At 41.6% G+C, this 25,852-nt stretch overlaps 1 protein-coding gene across 1 annotated transcript in view; it reads right to left on the minus strand.

The window, feature by feature from the left end:
* Window positions 1–25,852, minus strand: part of LOC132821863 (chloride channel protein 2-like) — a 605,050-nt gene that overhangs the window by 296,571 nt on the left and 282,627 nt on the right. The window contains exon 4 of the mRNA XM_060834763.1: window positions 5,952–6,080. Within this exon, the coding sequence (XP_060690746.1) occupies window positions 5,952–6,080 (129 nt within the window). The remainder of the gene's footprint in view (window positions 1–5,951; window positions 6,081–25,852) is intronic.

Consider the following 25,852-nt stretch of genomic DNA (forward strand, 5'->3'; position numbering starts at 1 on the left):
GAAAGTAGAAGATAGGTTAGAGGAAGGAGTTATAATTAGTTGTTAGATAATTATTCTCTGTTATACTTGAAGAAATAAAGTTGTTAATTGATACTTCAAATAATTCTTGGCCTCTTGAATTTTCACGGATTACTGCATGGGATAAATCTTCTGTGTTGCTGGGGTAAATTAAGCAGGAGGGTTTACCATGTGTCGTAACAAACTGCATAAAGGCCAGTGTCCCATCACCAAACCACCCTTTATTTACTATTACACAGTATAATCGTTGTGGCCAGCCAGCTTGGATTCAGTCCTCAACTGAGGGGATCCTGTTTATCTTGAGCAGTCAAAGCTTTCCTGATTGCCCTAGGTTAACAAGCCCAAGAAAATCATAGTTAATCTGGTGTCAATCACTACATCCCTCCCCCACACTGCCCCACTTCCAGGCATGTAGGCCTGGTCTTTCAATTGTATATTGTCTTGAAGTGTTTTGGCCCTAAGTCCAGTTCCTCTGACTTGGACTCAGACACAGATAGCATATACCAGACTGTGGCCTATCTCTTGTATCCAGAATGTCTTGGAAGAGTCTCCACCTCTTCTTCTGTTGGCAAAGATATCAAGGCTGCATTCAGTTTGGAATCTGAGGTTTCCTCAGCACTAGACACAGGCGGAGCACCAACAGTTTCCGACAGGCCTTCAGGCTGTTATGAAGGCCCACGTAGGTTTTGACAAAATGTCTGCCATTTCACCTTCCCCACTACGTCTGGAAATATCAGAATTAACCTGGTGTAGAATCTTCTCACAGTCTGAAACTCAGCTGGAGCTATCCTTGATGTTGTGTGCGGGGTGATCCTATACTCGAACAGGAACCAGAAAAGCTTGACCTCAATTGATGCTGTAAGCTGCTTAGTTAAACCTGCCTTCAATGTTTGGATTGCTCATTCTGCTGGACCATTGGATGATGGTGGTATGGTGCTGTCCTTATGTGCCAAATGCCATTGGACTTTAGGAAATATTTGAATTCGCTGCTGGTAAATGATGCCCCATTGTGTGAGACCAATACTTCTGGGCATCTGTGTATTGCAAACAATGCTCGCAGTTTCTCAATCATCATCCCTGAGATTGCTGATCAGACTTTATGCGCAGTCAACCACTTTGAATGGGCATCGATAATACCAGGAACATTGAGCCCATGAAAGGAGCAGTATAGTCAACATGCAACTGAGTACATGGTTTACCCGGCCATTCCACGAATGTGAAGATGTTGCTGGTGGGAACTTTCATCCTTGTTGGCAATCTGGGCACTGCCGCGCCAACGCAGCTATGTCATCATCCAACCCTGACCACCACGCATCGATTCATGCCAGAACCTTCATCTTGGAAACTCCTGGATGACCTTGGAGTTTGGCCAGTATCTGGCAGTGACCTTTACTCATGACAATCATTCTTGCTCCCCATAGTAATATGCCATCCTTGATCATGAATCTTTCTCAACCAATTCTGCCCAATAGGTTTGGGCCCAAGACTTTTACAGCCGTCATGGGTAATTGCACCAACTGCTTCTCGTAGGAGTCTGGAACCAAAGTCGTACCCTTAATTTGCAATGGGTCCCCCAGTGTATATTCTCAGTTTGTCTAAGGATTTGTGCAAGCATAAAGGTTGGAGAGCCAAGAGAATCTTATTAAAGATTGATTTTGCAACTACAGATACAACTGCGACCTCCATGGGAATTGAGTGACTATTTAATGAACATTAATTTTAGTCGGTTTCAATTTGGACATGGCTAAGCAATTCAAATATTCCAACCCACACACAGGGGAACTTTGTAGGGCAAGCACTCTTCTGGGTACTGGCCTCCAAGATTTCCTACTCAAGTTGATCTTGATCAGATGGGCCAATGGGCTGAGGAGTGGCAGATGGAGATTAATTTAGATCAATGGAAAAGTAAATCAGAGCTGGACTTATGCACTTAATGGTAAGGTGCTGGGGAGTGTTCCTGAACAGAGAGACCTTGGAGTGCAGATTCATGGTTCCCTGAAAGTGGAGTCGCAGGTAGATAAGATAGTGAAGGTGTATAGTATGTTTTTCTTTATTCGTCAGAGCATTGAGTATAGGAGTTGGGAGGTCACTATTGTGACTGTAGAGGACATTGGTTAGGCCACTTTTGGAATATTGCGTGCAATTCTGGTCTCCTTCCTATTGGGAGAATGTTGTGAAACTTGAAAGGGCTCAGAAGGATTTACAAGGATGTTGCCAGGGTTGGAGGATTTGAGCTATATGGAGAGGCTGAACAGGCTGGGGCTGGTTTTGCTGGAGGGTCAGGTGATCTTATAGGGGTTTACAAAATCATGAGGGACGTGGAAGGAGTAAATAGACAAGGTTTTTTTCCCCAAGTTGGGAGAGTCCAGAACTAGAGGGCACAGGTTTAGGGTGAGAGGGAAAAGATATAAAAGGACCTAAGGAGCAACTGTTTCACTCAGAGGGTGGTACGTGTATGGAAATGAGCTGCCAGTGGAAATGGTGGAGACTGGTACAATTACAGCACTTAAAAGGCATCAGGATAGGTATATGAATAGGAAGTGTTTAGAGGGATATGCGAGGTTAGGTTAGGATATCTAGTTGGCATGGATGAGTTGAACCGAAGGGTCTGTTCTGTGCTGTAAATCTCTGACTCTATGACTCTAAGTCAGGCCTTGTAAAACTCCTTTGCTGCCCTGAATCTGCAAACGAGCAGCAAGTAAAACGGCTTGCCGACCCAGAATGGTTTAGCCACTTGGTTGAGGCTCGGCTTTGTTGTGGGGTTATGCTATGGGTTGGCCTATGGTCCCTCTGCTCAGGACATGTCCTGCATGAGGGTCTGCAATTGCTTACACTCAAGTGGTGTTTTCCAAGCTCAGTTGGGCAGGTGAGAGAGTCCACCTCCATTGGGTTGTCCTGTGTCCACTTGCCACATTGTCTAATGACAAAGCCAGTTGCAATGCCTGTTTGAAGACCAGTTGGGCTTCAGCTAGTAAGCATCTTTGCATGGTTACATCATTAACCCCGCATATCAAAGTATTAGCATCTCATTCAGGGTTAACCCAAAATCACATTTCTCTGCTAGTCATCGTAACCTCATCAAAAATCCCAATATGGATTCCCCAAATTCTCGAACAGCTGAATAAAACTGATAGCATCTCAGGATTAGAGGTGGTTTGGGATCATAATATTCCTTAATCAACTCTGTCAACTCCAGGAAGGTTTGAGTGTCTGGTACCTCTGGGAAAGTTAAGCTCCTTATAACCAAAAATGCCGCATGTCCGCACACAGTCAGAAGAATTACTCACTTCAACTGCCCCCATGACATTTGCCTAGAAAGACAATTGCATTCTTTCGATATACTGGGCCCAGTCTTCAACAGCAGAGTCAAATGAGTCAAGCTTCCCAAATGGCGGTATGATGCCAGAAATGCTTACGCCAACTCCAAGATGACAGTTGCAAGCAATGACCTTCAGGCACATCCTGTTTTCTCCCATCGCCACTGAAATAACTGCAGAGAGGCCAGTATCCTGTCACCAAATCACCCTTTATTTACTACTGCACAGTACACTGGCTGTGGCCAGCCAGCTTGGAGTCAGTCCTCAGTTGAGGAGATTCTAATCTTCTGGATATATTGTCAGCCAAGGTTTTCCCAAATGAGACTGTTAACCTGAACCTTGTAGCAAACAAAATCCACCTTTTCTAATCACTACATGTTTTGGCTCCAATGACTCTTATTAGATTCAAAATGTTAAAGCTTTTTCTCTCTCCACAGATGGTTGTTAACCTATTTCAGCACAGTTTTTATTTCAGTGGAAATTGCTACGGTGCAGGCATCTGATTCAACGTGCCCTTCTATAGGGAAACTAACATCTGTCAGTACAGAAATTAATCAGCCAATCAAACCACACAATTCTTAATAAGACTGCAAATCGCAAGTGTGAAAAATAGAAATTGTATTTACCATTGGAGGAATCTAAATAAAGGATTGGATGTACATGTCAAATTAGGACACAGACACAAAATATAAAAACAAAACCAAAAATATGGAAATTAACACTTTTCTCAAGAAAGGAGCTTCTGCAATTCTAAAACTAACTTTGAGGCCAAAGTGGTTGATTGACAGTACTTCTTGCCAATGAAACATTTAAAAAGTCAGTTACTTTTGATTGAATAAGGTCTAACATTTGTATTTCTCCTTAGTGTGAGAACACTGGCTAGTTAGCCCAAATTTGAGGTAGTTCAATGGTCTCCACATGATTTGTATCTAGGATACATACAAAGCTTAACAACAAAGCTTATTGGGGATCAGATATCGCTGACAGCAACTTCTGCACTTCCATATTTAACTGCATCACCAGTGCAGAGCTTCAGAAGTTGCTGTCAGCTTTACCCTATATTAACAGCAAGCAGCAACTATGTTGCCACTATTAACGCAATCACTGAGCCACCATCAAATCAAAAGAATGGACACAACTTTAACTTAGTGAAAATGACAAATGAATGCTCAGTTGGTAGTATTCTCACTTCTAAATCACAAGGTACTGTGTCCAAATCCCACTCCTGGGCTTGAGTGCAAAAATCAAGGCTGACATTCCAGTGCACTACAGAGGGTGCCATTTTTCAGACAGGTTGTTAAACCTAGGCTCCATCTGTCTTTTTGGTTAGATGTAAAGGATCCCATGGCACTACTTCAAAGGAAGAGCAAGGGAGTTATCCCCTAGTGTCTTGGCCAATATTTAATTCCTCAATCAACACCACAAAAACAGATTATCCAGTCATTATCACATTGCCAATTATGGGAGATTGTTCTGTACATGTTATCTGCCACTTTTCCAATATTAAACAGTGATAGTTTCAAAACTGCCTTGTTGGCTGTAATATACTTTGAGACATCTGGTCGTCATGAAATTCACTATAAAAATGAAGTCTTTTTTCTTCAGTGCAATGAGATTTCACATTAAATTATTCACAGAATAAGATTTGTTTTGTTTATTACTTGGAACAAGACTGGAAGTGTGAGTATAACTACAACAAAAATAGCAGTTGCCCTGAAAAGAAATACACATGTATGCGTAGACATGTAAGTTACCAAGCTTAATGGAATTGTGAACATTAGTAACCCAGGAATAATGGAAAACTTTGTTTTGTTGGAGATGGGTAGAAACAATAGCCAAGTTGGTTTGACTAGAATTACCCATACGGGATAATGTTGTGTGAACAGTTCAGAAATTTCCTCATGTCTTAATGCTACAGGAGATTAAAACGGTTATGAAATTTGTTGCAGCGTTTGAAGTTATTTTAAGACAATGTACAAAATAATGTATTAATAAGTTTGCAAGGAACTGCTCTATTTACATTTGCAGTTCAGCACTTGAAAGAAAATATTAACTCACTGAAATCCACCTCTGAGGACAACCAGGTTGTGTTGATGAATGGAAAAGGTACAAATTACTTTGAATAGTCTTGAAAAGAGAAGTCACTCTTAAAGCTTTTTGTCAAGGACAACTAATGGAATCCCATATGCCAAATTATCAAAACAATTTACACTACAGTAGGACAGCGGTGGGTATTGGTTGGCTAGTCAAATCTAGTGATTGTCAAGGCCTTACCACAGAGAATGCAAGGTGAACTAAGCTCCTATGCTTCTGGACAATGCATTAAAAAAAAAGAGAGAGGCTTGAGAATATTCCATTTATGTCACTTCTAGTATGAGTGATTAAGTCATGTTAAAGGACTTGATAATATTAAGTTGGTTAGTCTAACTATCTCCATATTTTGGATTGTTCACCAATCATGGAATCACATCTAACAATAGTCATTTTATGCAAGGTAAAATAATCTCAAATTATTTATAGAAAAATCACAACAAAGAACTAGTTAACACTATGCTAGATTGGTGCACAATCATTAACATGTTTTAGATAATAAATATTATGAAAAGTGGCACATACCTACAGCCTGAGGAGCAATGATCTGGACAAATCCTGCTGAGAATGTTATAAGAACAACAGGGTAAGTGACCCAGGCCAAGTACTGCAGAGAAACGTTGTGCTCTAGGCCACTGTACATCCATTTCTGAGCTGCAGAAACAAGCAATGATACAATATTAAAGTAAATTCTAGGGAGCTGTGTGTAAACATCTTTAAATCTGTTCACACTACATGCTTAATGTGCAGCAATATATATGATGACTAAGCACATGAAAAAGGCTGTTTCAAAACCTTTCATAGAATGCATAAAGATATTCTATAGAGTCATTCAGCACAGAAACAGAGCCTTTGGTCCAACTCATCCATGCCGATCAGGTTTTCTAAACTGACTACTCCCATTTGCCTGCATTTGGCCCATAACACTCTAAACACTTCCTATTCATGTACCTGTCCAAATGCCTTTTAAATATTGTAATTGTACCAGCCTCTATCACTTCCTCTGGCAGCTCATTCCATACATGCACCACCCTCTGTATGAAAATATTACCCCTCAGGTGCCTTTCAAATCTTTCCCCTCTCACCTTAAACATATGCCCTCTAGTTTTGGACTCCCCTATGCTCGGAAAAAGACCTTGGCTACTCACCCTATCCATGCCTCTCATGATTTTCCAAACTTGTATAAAGGTCATCCCTCAGCCTCTGACTCCAACCCCCCAGGGAAAAAGAATCCCAGCCTACTCAGTGTCTCCTTAGAACTCAAACCCTCCAGTCCCAGCAACACCTTGTAAATCTTTTCTGAACCCTTTCACGTTTAATAACATCGTTCCTGTAGCAGGGCAACAGAATAGTTTGGAGTATTCTAAAAATGGCCTCACTAATGTCTTGTATAATTGCAACAGAACAGCCCAACTCCTATATTCAACGCTCTGACTAATGAAGGTAAACATGCCAAATGTCTTTTTCACCATCCTGTCTATTTGCAATTCCACTTTCAAGGACACCTGCCCACCTTGGCCCCTCTGTTCAACAACACTCTCCAGGGCCCTACCATTAACTGTATAAGTCCTGCCCTGGTTTGCCTTAGCAAAATGCAACACCTCACATTTATCTAAATTAAATTCCATCTGCCACCTGTCAGGTCAACGGTTCCCATAGTTTCATTAACTTGCAATTTACAATTAAAGCTCACATTTCCAAAGAACGGTGTCATGACATTGATGAATTGCATTCAGTGAACCTCAAGGTCTTATTTTAACTTGGTGAAGGAGCTTATTATGGGGTGAGTAGTACACTCAACATGAGAATTAAGTCATTTGAGGTGGGGTTTTAAAATCAGACCTCTGGGAAAATAACTTTCATGAAACAGAGCTTTAGAAGATTTTAAACAAACTAGTTTTGTTTGAATATTAGTAAGAGAGATCACACATTGATTAATTATATTATTTACAAGTTAAAGGCTATGTTATTGCTTTCCATATTCTTCCTTTTCTAATTGTATAAAAGTAAACAAATATGCAAAACCAGAAAGTCTATCTGGCCTTATCGGGGATATGCAACAACCCTGGGTAGTCTAATGCTCCAAGGTCGCAGTTTTGCAGGTACTGATCCATCTCAGTCTTGAAATTGCTGGTGCAGTTTAGGACATGCACACTCATATTTCCACAGACTATCATTTTTCGATACTTTATTTGATGCTGTTTCCAACATTTTGAAGTTTTTTGTAATTCAATCTTTTCAAAATCAACTTGCTTCTTCGTGGAAAGATAAGAAATACTTTCAATATCTAACTTAAAGTAGTTGTGGAAATATGACAACACCTTTATTGCACTTTTCACTCTAGCCGGACTCTACCCTCATCATAACCAGAATAATGCATCACTCCCAGGATATCCCAGAATAGACCAGCATCCTTTCTTCTGTTAGTCTTGAGCTGCTTTGCGGAAGTCCTGACATTTGACCTGGACATGCCTGACAAGGGAAATGCAGCACACCACTTTGTGGACAGGCATCAGGGGGTCCAGCTGGACAGGGTAGTGCAGAGGGAGGATATCCTCCATCCTCAGGACTATCAGACGAGGCTACAACACCAGATCACGTCTGAGGTGAGCCCTTGGGTCAGTGCAGTCTCAGCCATCTGGAGGAGTACACAGCAATGTAGGAAGAAGGGGACCTGTCTCCAATACCTCACTTTGACTCTGCTACTGCACTGACCTCCTACCTAGGCTCATGCTCTACCACTCTCACTGTGGCCTGCAATATCTTACCCATTTGATCTTGCCTTTGACCACATACCCTGCATGCTCTCTATGCTGTTTACTCACTCAGTTGATCTGCCTCTCCACTTGCACCAACAGTAACTGCTCTGCCACCAAATTTCATCTCCTGTAATGCCTGCCTCAACTTCATTCCAGGAGGAAAACAACCCACAATATGGCACATCAAATGAAGGTGGGTAACAGGCTGCCTGAAGTTCAGCTGCTCACATGTTATGAGGAGAGAGTCCTGAATTTGACCGCCTTGAGTGTGACTGACTGACAGACCATATCTAATCCACTGAACTCATACTGGACGCCGCCCTTAACACACGGTGACAGGACCCCCTGAGCAAAAGATATCACCCTTGACTTGACTGAGGACTACTGACAACCATGACAGACCTCCTGGCTTTGAGTGTACACTAAATGCAAAGGCAGCACAGCTGTACTGTGGGCCTAGTTTCTCTTCCTAAGGGTCAGAGCACAGAAAGGCAAGGTGGGGCAGACATACCGTGAGTATTCAGGTAGACTCAGCAGGCTCAGAGTGAGCATGTGTGCAGAGAGCAAGTGAATAGCCTGATGATGCAGCCCAGTCCAGACCGTGTCCCTGAGCGCACAGTCTCCTTGCTGCAGTATTACAATGTTAGTGACAAAAATGGAAATTGCTGGAAAAGCTTAGCAGATCTATCATAGAGTCATAGAGATGTACAGCACAGAAACAGACACTTCGGTCCAACTCGTTCATGCCAACCAGATATCTTAAATTAATCTCGTCCCATTTGACAGCACTTGATCCATATCCCTCTAAAGCCTTCCTATTCATATATCCACCCAAATGCCTTTTAAATATTGTAATTGACCCAGCCTCCACCACTTCCTCTGCAGCTCATATCATACACGCACCACCCTCTGTATGGAAAAGTCACCCCTTAGGTCCCTTTTATATCTTTCCCCTCTCACCGTAAACCTATGCCCTCTACCCCATCCATGACCCTCATGATTTCATAAACCTCTGTAAGGTCACCCCCTCAGCCTTCGCGCTCCAGGGGAAACAGCCCCAGCCTATTCAACCGCTCACTATAGCTCAAATCCTCTGAACCTGCCAATATCTTTGTAAATCTTTTTCTGAACTCTTTCAAGTTTCACAACATCTTTCCAAAATGAGGGAGACCAGAATTGCACACAATATTCCAAAAGTGACCTAACCAATGCCCTATACAGCTGCAACATGACCTCCCAACTCCTATACTCAATGCTCTGATCTGTGGAGTGAAATCAGAGTTAATGTTTCAGGTTGAGTGACCCTTCCTCAGAACTGGACCCGAAATGTTAACCCTGATTTCTGTCCACAGCTGCTGTCAGACCTGTTAAGCTTTTCCAGCAATTTCAATTTTTGTCTCTGATTTACAGTATCCGTAGTTCTTTTGGTTTTTATTAGATTACTTTTAGGTTACTTACAGTGTGGAAACAGGACCTTTCGCCCAACAAATCCACACCGATCTGCCGGAGTGCACCCATCCAGACCCATTCCCCTACATTCATCCCTGCACCTAACACTACAGGCAATTTAGCATGGCCAATTCACCCAATCTGCACATTTTTGGACTGTGGGAGGAAACCGGAGCACCCAGAGGAAACCCACGCAGACATTGGGAGAATGTGCAAACTCCACACAGTCAGTCACCTGAGGTGGGAACTGAACCCCGGTCTCTGACGCTGTGAGGCAGTGGTTCCATAAAAGGGTGTGGATTGCGCTGTCAAAGTCTAGATTGTATTAATCTAATGTCCTTTATGAGCCAAGCGGTTCCATAAAGGGCCTGTACTGCCCTTACAATGACAGTTGCTAGTACAGCCTGAGGTGCAGTATTGAAGTAGAGAAGCATCCTCTGAGTGGATTAGAGATGTGCTAGGATGGTTCTTAGAGACTGGCACATGTTAGATATCCACAGATATGAAATGGAGTGCAGTTGGTGCCTAATATGGAGGGAGTAAACAGCAAGCTGAAGTTACCAGGTATCCCTCTCATTTCCATGTCAAGAATTCTCCGTGTTCGGTTTGCTGATGCCAGGTGGTATGATAGAAAGCTGCATATTAATGAGGTGAGACCTGAAGTCAATAATGTTGTTAACAAGCAAGACCACCCTCCCTTAATAGGTAACCATTCGCTGCCTCGTGAGAACTGGTCTCAATGCCTGAAACTTTGTTGTAAGCTGCAAGGAGCTGTTTCCAACATTGACAAGCCTTGCTGGACCTCTCACACAATTCACATCATAGCCCACATCTTTCAGACTTCTGGAAGATTCTGCTTATATTTACAATAATCTCCAGTAACCTGGCTCAATATCACATATTGCACTGTCCCACACATAGGAGAAAGTGAGGATTGCAGATGCTGGAGATCAGAGTAGAAAAGTGTGGCACTGGAAAAGCGCATCAGGTCAGGCAGTATCTGACGAGCAGGAGCCCTCCCCGAAGAGCTTGTAACTGAAACATCGACTCTTCTGCTCCTCAGATGCTGCCTGACCTGTTAATGCTTTTCCAGCACCACACTTTTCGACACTGCCCCACACATATCAAGCTAGAAGTAATTAGAATTACCTCAATAAAAGTTATATTGATTTAGCTTAAAAAGAAACACCATGGTCCAGAATTAGCTGACACAAACAACAGTGACACTAATGACGTTCATTATTATCTATGCATACAGGATTCAGAAATTTTAGACAAAGGATAAATGCATCATTAAACACAAAAATCAATAACTGTCTTTGGAGTTGTGTTACACCACAATTAACTTCATGAAAACAGCATTCCATGGAATGCCTCAATATTGCAATATATTTGCAAAGTAGACATGGACTAAACTTACAGAAAAATAACTTGTCACATTGTCAGAAGGCCATCTATAATGATATTGACAACTGTTAATTGCTTCACTGGCATTGAAAATTAACTACAAATATAAAGTTTCGTTCCCTCAGGTTGCTGTGATGATTATAAACATAAAAAAAATATTTTTTTATTTATCCTCATTTAATCCAATCTTTTGTTCTCTTTTTATTTTCTCTTCTGTACCTGAATCAACTTTCACGCATTGATGTTATACCTCAAGTCATGTGCTGTTCGTTTCAACTTGATTTGTTAAGTAGATACACAGTTTTCTGTCCTGTTCGTCCAAGCCCCAGATGCCTGATTTTCTTTGCTGCACTGTTATCAGTAAACATTTTCAGCAATTTACCAGTCAAAATAATTCAAAAGCTACATGCATAAGGGTAGGTATGGATACGCTGCATCGGCAAATTATGCTCCCAAAGATTTACATAGCTTCAACAAGGACAGAGGTGAGCTGAATCATTGAAACAAAATATCAAAGTTGAGTTCTGAGTTCACACCAAAAATTTAATTATCCTTTCCAGGTTAAAACATTTTCTACAGTTACTGTAGATTGGAGCTAAACACAACTGCAAAATACTGCTTTTGGTAGGCTGAAATAAAACAGAAAATTATGTAAATACTCAGCAGGTTAAGCAGCATCTGTGAAGAGAGTTAATGTAATAGGTCAATGATGATCTTCACCAGGATAATGGAATGATGATAATTACAGTTGTTCACTGCTTTCAGATAACATTCCACAATCTGACATTTTCGTGAAGCAAATAACTTAATGAAAATAAACAGTTATTATGATTGGTTTCAAAACCATCAGGCTTTCCCTCCGTCTGCCTTTCTTTGTCTGGTGACCTCTAATCTCATTTGGATAACAACTTTTTCCCCTATGAAATGCTGACATTTGATGCATGAATGGAAATGCTGTTGTCAATTTGAAAAAACTGATAGTTGCTATGCTTGAGTTAAAGTGCCTAATCTGCTATAAAGGCTACGTATCTGACAAATGTACTACAACCAGAGGGGCTTTGTTCACAAAAAAAATTTAAATTCTTAATTTTCACGATAAATGCCCCTCGCCTCATGATTTTTCAAGAGTGGAACTAGCGATTAAAGGAAAATGGATAGAGAGAGTACAATTTCAAGGCTTGTGGATAATACCAGACTTGGGAATGTAATAAATAGCCAGTAGAATAGTTAGAGACCCAGCAGGACATAACAGACCAATGGAACAGAAGGTGCATGGCAGATGCAATTTAGTGCTGATTAAGTGTGAAGCGATGTATTATAGAAGAAACAACTTGGAGAGCCAGTGTAATCTAAATGAGATTTTCTTTAGGTGTACAAGAATAGAAATATAAGAATATACATACGTGAGTCATTCAAGGGGACACAGCAAGTTGAGGAGATGGTTAAGACATCTTTATTTGTTGAAAAAAAGTATTTTGAAAGCAAATACTTTTATGAATCACAGATGAGGCTTCAGCTGGAGTATTGTGTATAATGTTTGAGTACAGTACTTCAGAATGGTGATGTTTCTAAGTAATACCAGGAATGAGGGAGTGCTGATGTGCAGAAATCAAATTTGCTATTATTCCCCTTAAATCACCAGAACTGGGGAAATCTAATGTATTCCAAATTTATAAGGGGTTTTGATTGAGAAACTAAAAACAAATTATTTCCTTTAACACGTAATTCAATAACTAGAGGTTATAGGATTGATTGATAGAGGAGGTGGTAGTATAGTAGTAATATAACTGGACTAGTAACCCAGAACCCCAGGCTAACAATCTGGGGACATGGGCTAAAATCCTTCTGTTAGATGAGGTCATCTGAATTGAATAAGAACTGAAATATAAGGAAGCCAATTTAATGGTAGTCATGGAACCATTACTGATTGTTGTAAAAATCCATTTGGTTCACTAATGTCCTTGAGGAAAGGAATCAGCCATCCTAACCTGGTCTGGCTTAGATGTGACTCTGGACCCATAGTAATGTGGTTGACTCTTACTTGCTCTTTGGAAAATTAGGGATGCATAATAAAATGCTGGCCTAATGAGCAACACTCATATCCCACGAATGCATAAAAAATTGCAAAAAAAAACAGGTGGGAAATGTACAGATAGGAGTTCACTTGGAGGTTAAGCTCTAGACTATTTTAAACAGTAGTTCAACCAAGTTCTTTTTGAACTTGTATAAACCAATTGAATGTATATTCAAACGAAAACTAAATTGGAGGGTTTCAGGGAGAAAGCTGGGTGTGGAACTAGATTAAATTGTTCTTTTGAAGAACTTTGCAAAAAGAGGGCTCTATGATCCTCTAACTGAAATGTAAAAAGTATCCAGAACTTGATACTGATTTTGGGCTTTATAGGTGCACCATTTCTAAATAATTTAAGGACTACTTTGCATCAAAAATACTGCCCTTTCTAAAAATACTTGAAACTTCAATGACATTATATTACTAGCGCAAACAAAGATACCAATTGGATGCAATTTTATTTACAAACTTGAGTCATTCGTAAATAATCGTTCAAAATGAAGCCAATTTCCAACAATGCAGCCCAATGGATGTAACCTAGGCTTTTACTTTAGCTTTTATAATAAAGATGAATGGCCATTTATGTTTGCTGTTTATGGTCACAAATACATTTCCTGCTCTGTCAGATTTAAACCAGTTCAAAGAATATTCCAGATGCACCAAATCTGAAATAAAAGCATAGTATATCAGCAATATTCAGCAGGTCACACAGTATCTGAAGGGAAAGGAAAGGGAGGCTAGCTATATAGCTCTTCACATTTTTGGCAAAATTGGAAAATGTCTTCAATGAGGACCAAAAGATTCAGTCCCAGCCTGCCCTTCACAATGAAAGGCTACAGAATGAAAGGCTTGTAAATGTTCTTTCATTCTGGTACTTTGCTTCCTAAGTTGTAAGATTTCTTATACATTCTTAAATTTGTATTCATCTTATCTTTCTGGAGCTCCTACAATACTTTAGCTTTTGAGTTAGTAACTACATTAAAAGCTACTGCGTGTTGCATTTTTCTGCTTCTCTGTACTTTCTTCAAACTTGAATGATTATTTCATATATCTAACATGCTTGACACCAACATTAGGTAATCAGACTGTTCACTCCATTAGCATTATATTCACAGTTAAAACTTGCAGAAACACATACATAAAATTTAATTTCCCAAACAATTATATTTGGAAGATTCTTTGCAGTTACATTTCACGAAATGTTAACAAGGGGTATACTATCATCACATGGTCCCTGAGGCTTGTGGTCACATGCCCACGAGATTCAATCTGAGTATAGGAAACTTTGCATTCTGTTTCATTTTCTTCTCATCAAAGGTCAAATAGAATCATTGGATTCAGTTACCAACAGGTTAGGACAACATCTTCATAGAATCCATACAGTGTGGAAGCAGGCCATTCAGCCCATTGAGTCCACACCAACCCTCTGAAGAGGCTCATAGTGTTGGTGTGGACCAACCTTCTGAAGAGCATCCCACCTACCTATCCTAATCCCTGTAATCCTGCATTTATTATGGTTAACCCACTGAGCCTGCACATGCCTAGACACTATGGGCAATTTAATATGGCTAATCCACCTGACCTGCACATCTTGGAGCACTCGGGGGAATCCCACACAGACATGAGGAGAATGTGCAACTCCACACAGACAGTCGCCCAGAGCTGAAATCGAAACTGGGTCCCTGGCACTAGAAGGCAGCAGTACTAACCACTGAGCCACTGTGCCACCCCATGTTGTGGTGAAATTATCTTGGTTGTGTCAAATGGACCTTCAGTTTTACCTACAAATATCCTATTGTTATATTGGAAAAGACTTTTGGAATCGAAAGAAAAAAATGGCATTTCTGAAGATGAATGACCTTTGTAAGCTATAATGATTATTTACATAGACTATTCGAACTGAATCATAAATTGCTGAGATAATTTATAACATTTGGTGAGTTTCATCTGAGTCGCCATTATATCTTGTAACATCACCTTCCCATCATTAGGAAAGCCTAGTGAAAAGGGCTTGGAATTGCCAAATAAAAGACCGAGTTAAAACAAGAGTGCTTTGTAATGTCTGGTTGCATTAGCAGTAGTTTTAGAGACTTGGTCTTGTATTTAAATCATAAAAAGAAGAAATATACGTTTTTTAAAAAAATATTGTCAATAAAAGAACAGGCACTAGGAAACTGCCCTTTAATTTGAATTCAAAGGTAAAAAGTTAATAATATGAATGCATTAAATAATAAATAAATATAAATGTAATAAATGATAATAATCTCATGTATTGTATGAATGATAAGTATTATTTGAAGACTTTTCTCCTTATTAGCGAGTAACAATAATAATATACACAAAATGGTAAATCGATGAGAAAAAAATTGATTGGTCTATGACACCTTTTTAAAATATATCAAAATATCACAGTAGGAAATATTGGTGAATAAGGATGATAATGTTTTTCCATCATTGTGACAACAATTTGATTACATTATTCCAACTTAGTTAATATACAAGCAAGCTAAGCTAAACTGTAGCTTAGAAGGTTAAACAATTGATTTATAGTTTACGACAATGCTTGAAGATGGGATAGTATAGATATTTAAAAACATTCTAATCAACAAATATAAACTCATGTCTCCATCCTGAAAAGACTGATTTATAAAAAGCAATTGTCCTGCAAATACTTCTCACGTAAAAAGTATTTTTTTCTAACAATTTTCAGAACTCTGACCTATACAACGTTTACATTTTGTCTGAAGGTATGGAATGGAATCAACAAGAGATGTTTAAGAGATGTTAAAGGAAATTTTAAAGTTTGGCCCACATTTTTCTAGCCCACTCCTACTTCACAGAATCAGAGTATTGATGGATCCCATTTGGCCCACTTTGTCAGGTCTACAAAAGAGCTATGTAATTAATCCCATTCATTCATTTATCTGTGGGAAAAATTCAGGTTTTTGAATTTGCAACGGTCGATTTACCATTTTGTGTAATAACCATCAAAAAGTAATTAAGTTTGAAACTATTAGCACTGTATGGTGGGGTTGGGGGTTGGCGTCCTGAGTGGATTAGATCATTACCCTTCAGAAAATACAACTTGGATTCAGATATATGAATGCATTAACGAAACATTAACAATCAAACTTAACATGAGTAATGACACTATTAATGTTAGTTTTCGACCTCTGGAACCTAGGAATAAATTTCAGCCCTTTGGCACACAAGCTGAAAAGTAATCTGGCAAATTGGAAAGGAAATTACTGGGCCCCTTGCAGAAATATTTGTGTCATTTATAACTATGAGCGGATGACTGGAGAGTGGCTATTGTGCCTTTAAGTATGGATGTAAGGAGAAGCCTGGGAAATACAGACCTATGAGTCTGACTTCAGTTAGACATGAGTCTACAAGATAAGATTTATATGCACTTAGAGAGGCAAGGAATCATTAGAGTGAGACAGCATGGCTTTGTGTGAGGGAAATCGTGTCTCACAAATTTGATTGAGTTTGTTGAGGAAGTATCCAAGACGACTGATGAAGGCACTTCACATTGTTTACTTGGATTTTAGTAAAAACTTTGATAAAGTTCCGCATTGTAGACTAATCAGTAAAATCAGGTCACTTGGGTTTCAAGGTGAACTTGGCTACAAAATTGGCTTAATTGCATGAGACAGTGTGGTGGTGGAGGCTGGAGGCCCATTTCCAGCAGTGTTCCACAGAGATCAGTACTGGATCCACTTTTGTTTGTCACTTATATAAATTATTTAGATGAGAGTATAGAAGGTTAGTAAATTTGCAGGTGATGCCAAAATTGGTGGTACAGTGGACAGCGAAGGTTACCTAAGATTACAAAGAGATCTTAACCATTTGCATCAATGGGCTGAGGAGTGGCAGATGGTGTTTAATTCAGATAAATGGTGTTATTGCATTTTGGTAAAAACAATCAAGTACAGGACCTATTCCATTAAAAATAAGACAGGGTAGTTAAGAAGGCATTTAGCGCTCTTGCCTTCATAGTTCAGACCTTTGAGTATTGGAGTTGGGACACCATGTTGGGGTTGTACAGGACATTGGTGAGGCCTCTTCTGGAGTACTGTGTCCTGTTCTGGTTGCCCTATTGTGGGACAGAAGTTGGAGAAGTTTCAGAAAAGATTTACCAGCATGTTGCTGGGAATGGAGGGTTTGAATTATAAAGGAGAGGCTGGATAGGCTGGGACCATTCTCACTGGATCGTAGGAGGTTGTGGGGTGACCTTGCTCAGGTTTATAAAATCATGAGGGGTATAGATAAGGTGAATGGCAGGTGCCTTTTTCCTAGGGTTGGGGCTTTCAAGACTAAGGGGCATATTTTTAAGGTGAGAGAAGAAAGATTTTTAAAAAGTCAAAGGGACAACTTTCATTTTTAAACAGAGTGGTTTGTATGTAGAATGAACTTCCAGAGGATGTGGTGCATGTGAGTTCAGTTTCAACACTTAAAAGACATTGGGCTAAGTACATGAATAAGAAATGTTTGGGGGAGTATGGGCCAACTGCAGGCAGGTGGGATTGGTTTGGTTTGGAATTATGGTCAGCATGGACTGGTTAGACTGAAGGATCTGTTTTCTTTCTGTGACTCGATGATTCTATGACTCTAATAAAGATACAGTCATATTGTTGACTTTTCCATGGTATATCAAATATTAAGAGGTCAATGAAAAGAATAGCTACATTTCATTTGACTAATGTTCTGTTTGGAGAAAAGCTAAGCAAAGTTTTCAAATTTTTGTCCAAAGTATAACAGTTATGGATGACTTATAATTGAAATTAATTCTGAGTAATCTAAATCTGGTCCCGTGGATAAAAGTTCAAAGAATGGAATTATTCATAATTCAAAACTAATTTGTCAATCTTACCCAGTGGCTGGAAGGGTCAGGAGAAACAATGACAGGAAATGTCATGCCTGTCTAATATCAATGTTTTTCTAAGGATGAGGGCTGTCACACATGAATAAAGCACTTTCTAGTATATCTGATTGGTATAAAATTTGAATTGATTGATCCAACCAGTGTTGATGAATTGAAAATATAGGCAGAATTTTCAGGTGACATCAGTCCCTCAGGACCAGAATGGGAAAGCTCCAGAAATAACAGGGAAATATTAATTACAATGTGCCAGTCCCAGCACCAGCAATAACAGACGGTGGAGGATGCAATTTTAATGGGCTAGTGAGACCATCTACACAAGTTGGCAGCAGACAGCATGAAAAATGAATTGAAAGTTAAAATAAGTGAGGATTGAAATACTTTGGACAACTTTGAGAAGCAGAGAAAATTTGGAACTTACAGTAAAAAAAGCTAAACACTAGAAACTGTCTGGGTTTGGTCAATCTATTCTTAAAATGTGATTCAAAATACCACTGTCATATAAATGGTCCCAAATGATACAATGAAGTTTTCAAAACATAACATGAAATGGAAGATTAGGAGGAAGAAGATAGAAATATAGATCAAAAGATAGGCCATTGTATTGGTTACAAAAAGTTTCAATTATGTAATTGGTAGCAGAATCTCTCAATTGTGTAGTATTGGGCAGTGGGTGCATGTCTACCGTATGTGGAATACACTGGCTAAAATGATACCTAACTGAGTAATAAGATTTGGAGAAAGGTTAAGGTATTTAAGATTTCCATCCAGTCTCATAACATGGGATGATGTCACACTAAAATCTTAAAAAAAAATTGTCATTCCTGATAGAAGAGCTGGAATCAATCATTTCATTCGCACTAATATAGTATCCAGTGAAATATCACTGATATTAAATATGTCATCAATGAAGTAAACAGAAAAAACTGCATATGGAAAATGACAAAGTTCTGTATTGGAAATATCTGTGAAATTGACTTACACATTTGGGGCACTATTCTATTCCTTTAAGGAACATTTGCTCTCCACTAAAGAAATTAAAGACGTATCATTGACATTGGAGGCAGAAATTTAGAAGACAGAAGTTCAATTGTGTTAAAACCACACAGGCAATGTGCCCATCCATCATCCCAAAGAAAGGAGGGCAGATTAGGTAAACTAAACAATTAGTGGCTGCATTAGCATCAGTTGTCCATGCTAATAATTGATGGCAAATGGTGAGAGGGCAGAGTCTCTAACTTGACTTGTTGAAAAAAGACAGAAGTTTTTTTTTGAGGTTTTACATCTCAGACACATCAGGACAACTTTCAAGAGTACAAACTTAAAGACAAAGCCAACATTTACACTGCATGAGTAATGAATGCTGATTGATTGGAAAGTAGACTGTGACTATCTTCTATGATTAGTAGAGACATTTCCATGGAGAATATACCCATTAATGGTAATTGACAGTTAACAGCTAGGATTTGTTAAAATTTAAATTAGGCAAGTTGACTCTGATTGACAGTGCCCTGAAAAATGAACCAACAAACTATTTGTTGAGTTGAACAGGCAGATTATATACACAAATTCTCCATCTGTAAAGAGTGGAATCTTGTCTATTGATATATGCAGTTACATATTAATATGTACTTTCGATACATGCAAGTGCACTATGTTATAAGTTCAACTGATAATGCTAAATTGGTTGTCAAAGTAATTCCTTGCACATTCAGGATTATACAAGAAATACTATCCAATTTCTGAATTCAAACTGATGTTAAACTCTGAGTAATGCATCCAAGGGGGAAACCTTCAACAAAATGCATTTTTTTTAGCAATATGTAAGTTCTACATTAGCAAATAATAACTTGTGTACCTGAAACAGGGCCGTAGAGTCATAAAAGTTACATAGAATGGAAACAGGCCCTTTGGTCCAACTTGTCCATGCCAACTAGATATCCTAAACTGACAAGAGTCCCTTTTGCCAGCATTTAGCCCATATCCCTCAAAACCCTTCCTACTCATGTACCCATCCAGTTACCTTTTAAATGTTGTAATTATACCAGCCTATACTACTTCCTTTGGCAGCTCATTCCATACATGCACTACCTTCTGTATGAAAAATTTGCCCTTCAGGTCCCTTTTAAATCTTTCCCCTATCATCTTAAACTTATGCCTCTAGTTTTGGACCTCCCTAAGCTGTGTCAAAGACCTTGGTTATTCACCTTATCCATGTCCCTCATGATTTGTAAACCTCTATAAGTTCACACCTCAGCCTTCGATGTTCCAGGGTAAGTGGCCCTGGCCTATTTCACCTCTCCTTATAGCTCAAACCCACCAATCCTGGCAAAATCCTCGGAAATCTTTTCTGCATCGTTTCAAGTTTAATAACATCATTCTTATAGTAGGTTGATTAGGATTGAATGCAATATTCTAAAAGTGGCCTAACCAATGTCCTATGAAGCCACAACATGACATCCGAATTCCTACACTCAATGCACTGACCAACAAAGGCAAGCGTGCCAAACATCTTCTTCACCACCGTCTACCTGGGACACCAGTTTCAAGGAACAATGCACCTGCATCTCCAAGATCCCTTTGTTAGACAATACTCCTCAGAGCCCGACCACTAACTGTCTAGGCGCTGCTCTGATTTGCTAAGCAAAATGCTACATCTCACATTTATCTAAATTAAACTCCATCTATCACTCCTCGGCCCGCTGGCCCATCTAGTCAAGGGCCTATTATAGTCAGAGATAACCCTTTTCACTGTCCACTACATCTCTACTTTTGGTGTCATCTGCAAACTTACTAACCATACTTCCTATATTCACAAGCAAATCATAGAACAATACAGCGCAGAACAGGCCCCTCAGCCCTTGGATGTTGCGCCAACCTGTGAACTAATCTAAACCAGTCACTCTACACTATCCCATTATCATCATATGCTTTTCCACAGACTGTTTAAATGCACCTAACGTGGCTGAGTTAACTACTTTGGCAGGCAGGGCATTCCACGCCCTTACCACTCTGAGCATAGAACCTGCCTCTAACATCTATCTTAAATCTATCACCCCTCAATTTGCAGCAATTCTTCCTCGTACAAGCAGATATCATCATCCTAGGAAAAAGACTCTCACTGTCCACCTTAATTAATCCTCTGATCATCTTATATGTCTCTATTAAATTGGATCTTAGCCTTCTTCTCTCCAATGAGAACAGACTGAAGTCCTTCAGCCTTTCCTCATAAGACCTTCACTTCAGACCAGGTGGCATCCTGGTAAATCTCCTCTGCACCTTTTCCAATGCTTCCACATCCTTCCTGTAATGGGGTAACCAGAACTGCACACAATACTCCAAGTGAGGCCACACTAGCATTTTGTATAGTTGCAGCATAACACCATGGCTCCGGAACTCAATCCCTCTACCATTAAAACCTAACACATTGTATGCCTTCTTAACAGCACTATCAACCTGGGTAACAACTTTCAGAGATATAGACACCAAGATCCCTCTGCACATCCACACTACTAAGAATCTTTCCATTGACCCAGTATTCTGCCTTCCTGTTTTCTTCCCAAAGTGCATCACCTCACATTTATCTGCATTGAACTCCATTTGCTACCTTTCAGCCCAGATCTGCAGTTTATCCAAGTCTCCCTGCAATATTCTTCCACAATGTCCACTGCTCCACTGACTTTAGAATCAGTGGCAAACTTACTAACTCATCCACTTTCGCCTGCGTCCAAATCATTTATAAAAATAACAAACAGCAATCATCCCAGAACAGATCCTAGTGGCACACCACTAGTAACAGGACTCTAGGCTGAAAATTTTCCATCAACCATCACTCATCGCCTTCTTACAGAAAACCTGTTTCTAATCCAAACTTCAATCCCGTGCCTCTGCATTTTCTCCAGTCGCCTACCATGTGGAACCTTATCAAAGGCTTTGCTGAAGTCCATGTATACCATGTCAATTGCCCTACCCTCATCTAAATGCTTGGTCACCTTCTCAAAAAACTCAATGAGGTTTGTGAGACACGATTTGCCCTTGACGAATCCACGTTGACTATTTCCAATTAAATTGTTGCTTTCACCATCCCTCCAGATCTCCCCCTCTCTGAGGATGAAAGATCAGTCCTCAGCAGGGGCCTCACCTTCGTTCCCCTACGCCCTCGGATTAATGAGTTCAACACGCGGCGAGATATTGAACAATTCTTCCGCCGCCTTCGCCTCCGTGCCTACTTTCACAACCAAGACTCCCGCCCACCCTCTGACGACCCCTTCTCCCGCCTCCAACACACCCCATCCACCTGGACACCCCGTGCAGGCCTCCTACCCGCCCTCGACCTCTTTATAGCCAACTGCCGCCGTGACATCAACCGACTCAACCTGTCCACCCCTCTCACCCACTCCAACCTCTCACCCTCAGAACGTGCAGCCCTCCACTCCCTCCGCTCCAATCCCAACCTCACCATCAAACCCGCAGACAAGGGAGGCGCGGTGGTAGTTTGGCGCACTGACCTGTACACCGCTGAAGCCAAACGCCAGCTCGCGGACGCCTCCTCTTATCGCCCCCTTGACCACGACCCCACCTCCCACCACCAAACCATCATCTCCCAGACCATCCAGGACCTCATCACCTCAGGGGATCTCCCATCCACCGCCTCCACCCTCATAGTCCCACAACCCCGCACCGCCCGTTTCTACCTCCTGCCCAAAATCCACAAACCTGCCTGCCCCGGCCGACCCATTGTCTCAGCCTGCTCCTGCCCCACCGAACTCATCTCCCAATACCTCGACACGGTCCTGTCCCCTTTAGTCCAAGAACTCCCCACCTACGTTCGGGACACCACCCACGCCCTCCACCTCCTCCAGGATTTTCGCTTCCCCGGTCCCCAACGCCTTATTTTCACTATGGACATCCAGTCCCTGTACACCTCCATCCCCCATCACGAAGGACTCAAAGCCCTCCGCTTCTTCCTTTCCCGCCGCACCAACCAGTACCCTTCCACTGACACCCTCCTTCGACTGACTGAACTGGTCCTCACCCTGAATAACTTCTCTTTTCAATCCTCCCACTTCCTCCAAACTAAAGGAGTTGCCATGGGCACCCGCATGGGCCCCAGCTATGCCTGCCTCTTCGTAGGATATGTGGAACAGTCCATCTTCCGCAACTACACTGGCACCACCCCCCACCTTTTCCTCCGCTACATCGATGACTGTATCGGCGCTGCCTCGTGCTCCCACGAGGAGGTTGAACAGTTCATCAACTTTACTAACACCTTCCATCCCGACCTGAAATTCACCTGGACTGTCTCAGACTCCTCCCTCCCCTTCCTAGACCTTTCCATTTCTATCTCGGGCGACCGACTCAACACAGACATCTATTATAAACCGACTGACTCCCACAGCTACCTGGACTACACCTCCTCCCACCCTGAACCCTGTAAAAACGCCATCCCATATTCCCAATTCCTTCGTCTCCGCCGCATCTGCTCCCAGGAGGACCAATTCCAACACCGCACAGCCCAGATGGCCTCCTTCTTCAAGGACCGCAGATTCCCCCCAGACGTGATCGACGATGCCCTCCACCGCATCTCCTCCACTTCCCGCTCCTCCGCCCTTGAGCCCCGCTCCTCCAACCGCCACCAAGACAGAACCCCACTGGTTCTCACCTACCACCCCACCAACCTGCGCATACAACGTATTATCCGCCGCCATTTCCGCCACCTCCAGACGGACCCCACCACCAAGGATATATTTCCCTCCCCTCCCCTATCAGCGTTCCGCAAGGACCACTCCCTTCGTGACTCCCTTGTCAGATCCACACCCCCCACCAACCCAACCTCCACCCCCGGCACCTTCCCCTGCAACCGCAGGAAATGTAAAACTTGCGCCCACACCTGCACACTCACTTCCCTCCAAGGCCCCAAGGGATCCTTCCATATCCGCCACAAGTTCACCTGTACCTCCACACACATCATCTATTGCATCCGCTGCACCCGATGTGGCCTCCTCTATATTGGTGAGACAGGCCGCTTACTTGCGGAACGCTTCAGAGAACACCTCTGGGCCGCCCGAACCAACCAACCCAATCACCCCGTGGCTCAACACTTTAACTCCCCCTCCCACTCCACCGAGGACATGCAGGTCCTTGGACTCCTCCACCGGCAGAACACAACTACACGACGGCTGGAGGAGGAGCGCCTCATCTTCCGCCTGGGAACCCTCCAACCACAAGGTATGAATTCAGATTTCTCCAGCTTCCTCATTTCCCCTCCCCCCACCTTGTCTCAGTCGGTTCCCTCAACTCAGCACCGCCCTCCTAACCTGCAATCCTCTTCCTGACCTCTCCGCCCCCACCCCACTCCGGCCTATCACCCTCACCTTGACCTCCTTCCACCTATCCCACCTCCATCGCCCCTCCCCCTAGTCCCTCCTCCCTACCTTTTATCTCAGCCTGCTTGGCTCTCTCTCTCTTATTCCTGATGAAGGGCTTATGCTCGAAACGTCGAATTCTCTATTCCTGAGATGCTGCCTAACCTGCTGTGCTTTGACCAGCAACACATTTGCAGCTGTGATCTCCAGCATCTGCAGACCTCATTTTTTACTGCTAGATGATTATAAATCCTATCACTTATAATCCTTTCTAAAACTTTTCCTACATCAGGCATAAGGCTCACTGGTCTATAATTACCTGGGTCATCTCAGCTGCCCTTCCTGAACAAGGGCACAACATTTGTTAGCCTCCAGTCCTTTGATACTAAACCTGTAGACAATGACGACTCAAAGATCAAGTCAAAGGCTCAGCCATCTCCTTCCTAGCTTCCCAGAGAATTCTCAGAAAAATCCCATCCGACCCAGGGGACTTATCCATTCTCACACCTTCGAGAATGGTTAACATTTCCTTCTTACAAACCTCAATCCTTTCAAGTCTAATAGCCCGTACCTCAGTCTTCTCTACTACAATATTCTCCTTTTCCTGAGTGAAAACAGATGAGAAATATTTGTTTAGCCCCTCTCCGATCTCCACAGGGTCCACACAGCTTCCCACTTCTATCTTTGACTGGCCCTATTGCTACCCTCACCATCCTTTTATTCTTCACATATCTATAGAAAGCTTTAGCATTCTCCTCTATTCTGCCTGCTAATGTCCCCTCCTTGCTCTTCTTAACTCTCTCTTTAAATCCTTCCTTGCTACTCTGTGACTCTCTATTGCCTCATCTGAACCATCGCACCTCAATCTCACAGAAGCCTCCCTCTTCTGCTTAACAAGAGATACAATTTCTTTAGTAAACCATGGTTCCCTTACCTTATCACTTCCTCCTTGCCTGATAGGGATACACCTATCAAAGACATGCAATATCTGTTCTTTAAACCAGTTCCACATTTTGATTATTCCCTGCATTTTGCTACTCCATTCTATGCCTCCTAAGTCTTGCCTAATCACATTATAATTGCCCTTCTCCCATTGATAACTCTTGCCCCGTGGTATGTACCTATCCCTTTCTATTGCTAAATTAAACGTAACTGAATTACGGTCACTCTCTCCAAAGTGTTCAACTACCACTAAATCAAACACCTGGCCTGGTTCATTACCAAGTAACAGATCCAATGTGGCCTCGCCTCTTGTCAGACCTTCAATATACCTGTCAGGAAACCCTCCTGCGCACACAACAAAAATTGATCCATCCAACGTACTAGAGTTATAGCATTTCCAGTCAATGTTGGGGAAGTTAAAGTCCCCCATAATGACCACCCTGTTCCATTCATTCCTGCCCAGAATCAATGTGCCAATCCTTTCCTCCACATCCCTGAAACTTTGCAGAGGCCTATAAAAAACTCCAAGCAGAGCGACCTCTCCTCTC

The sequence above is a fragment of the Hemiscyllium ocellatum genome, chromosome 13 (genome assembly GCF_020745735.1).
Source record: "Hemiscyllium ocellatum isolate sHemOce1 chromosome 13, sHemOce1.pat.X.cur, whole genome shotgun sequence".
In the NCBI taxonomy this organism is placed as follows: Eukaryota; Metazoa; Chordata; class Chondrichthyes; order Orectolobiformes; family Hemiscylliidae; genus Hemiscyllium; species Hemiscyllium ocellatum.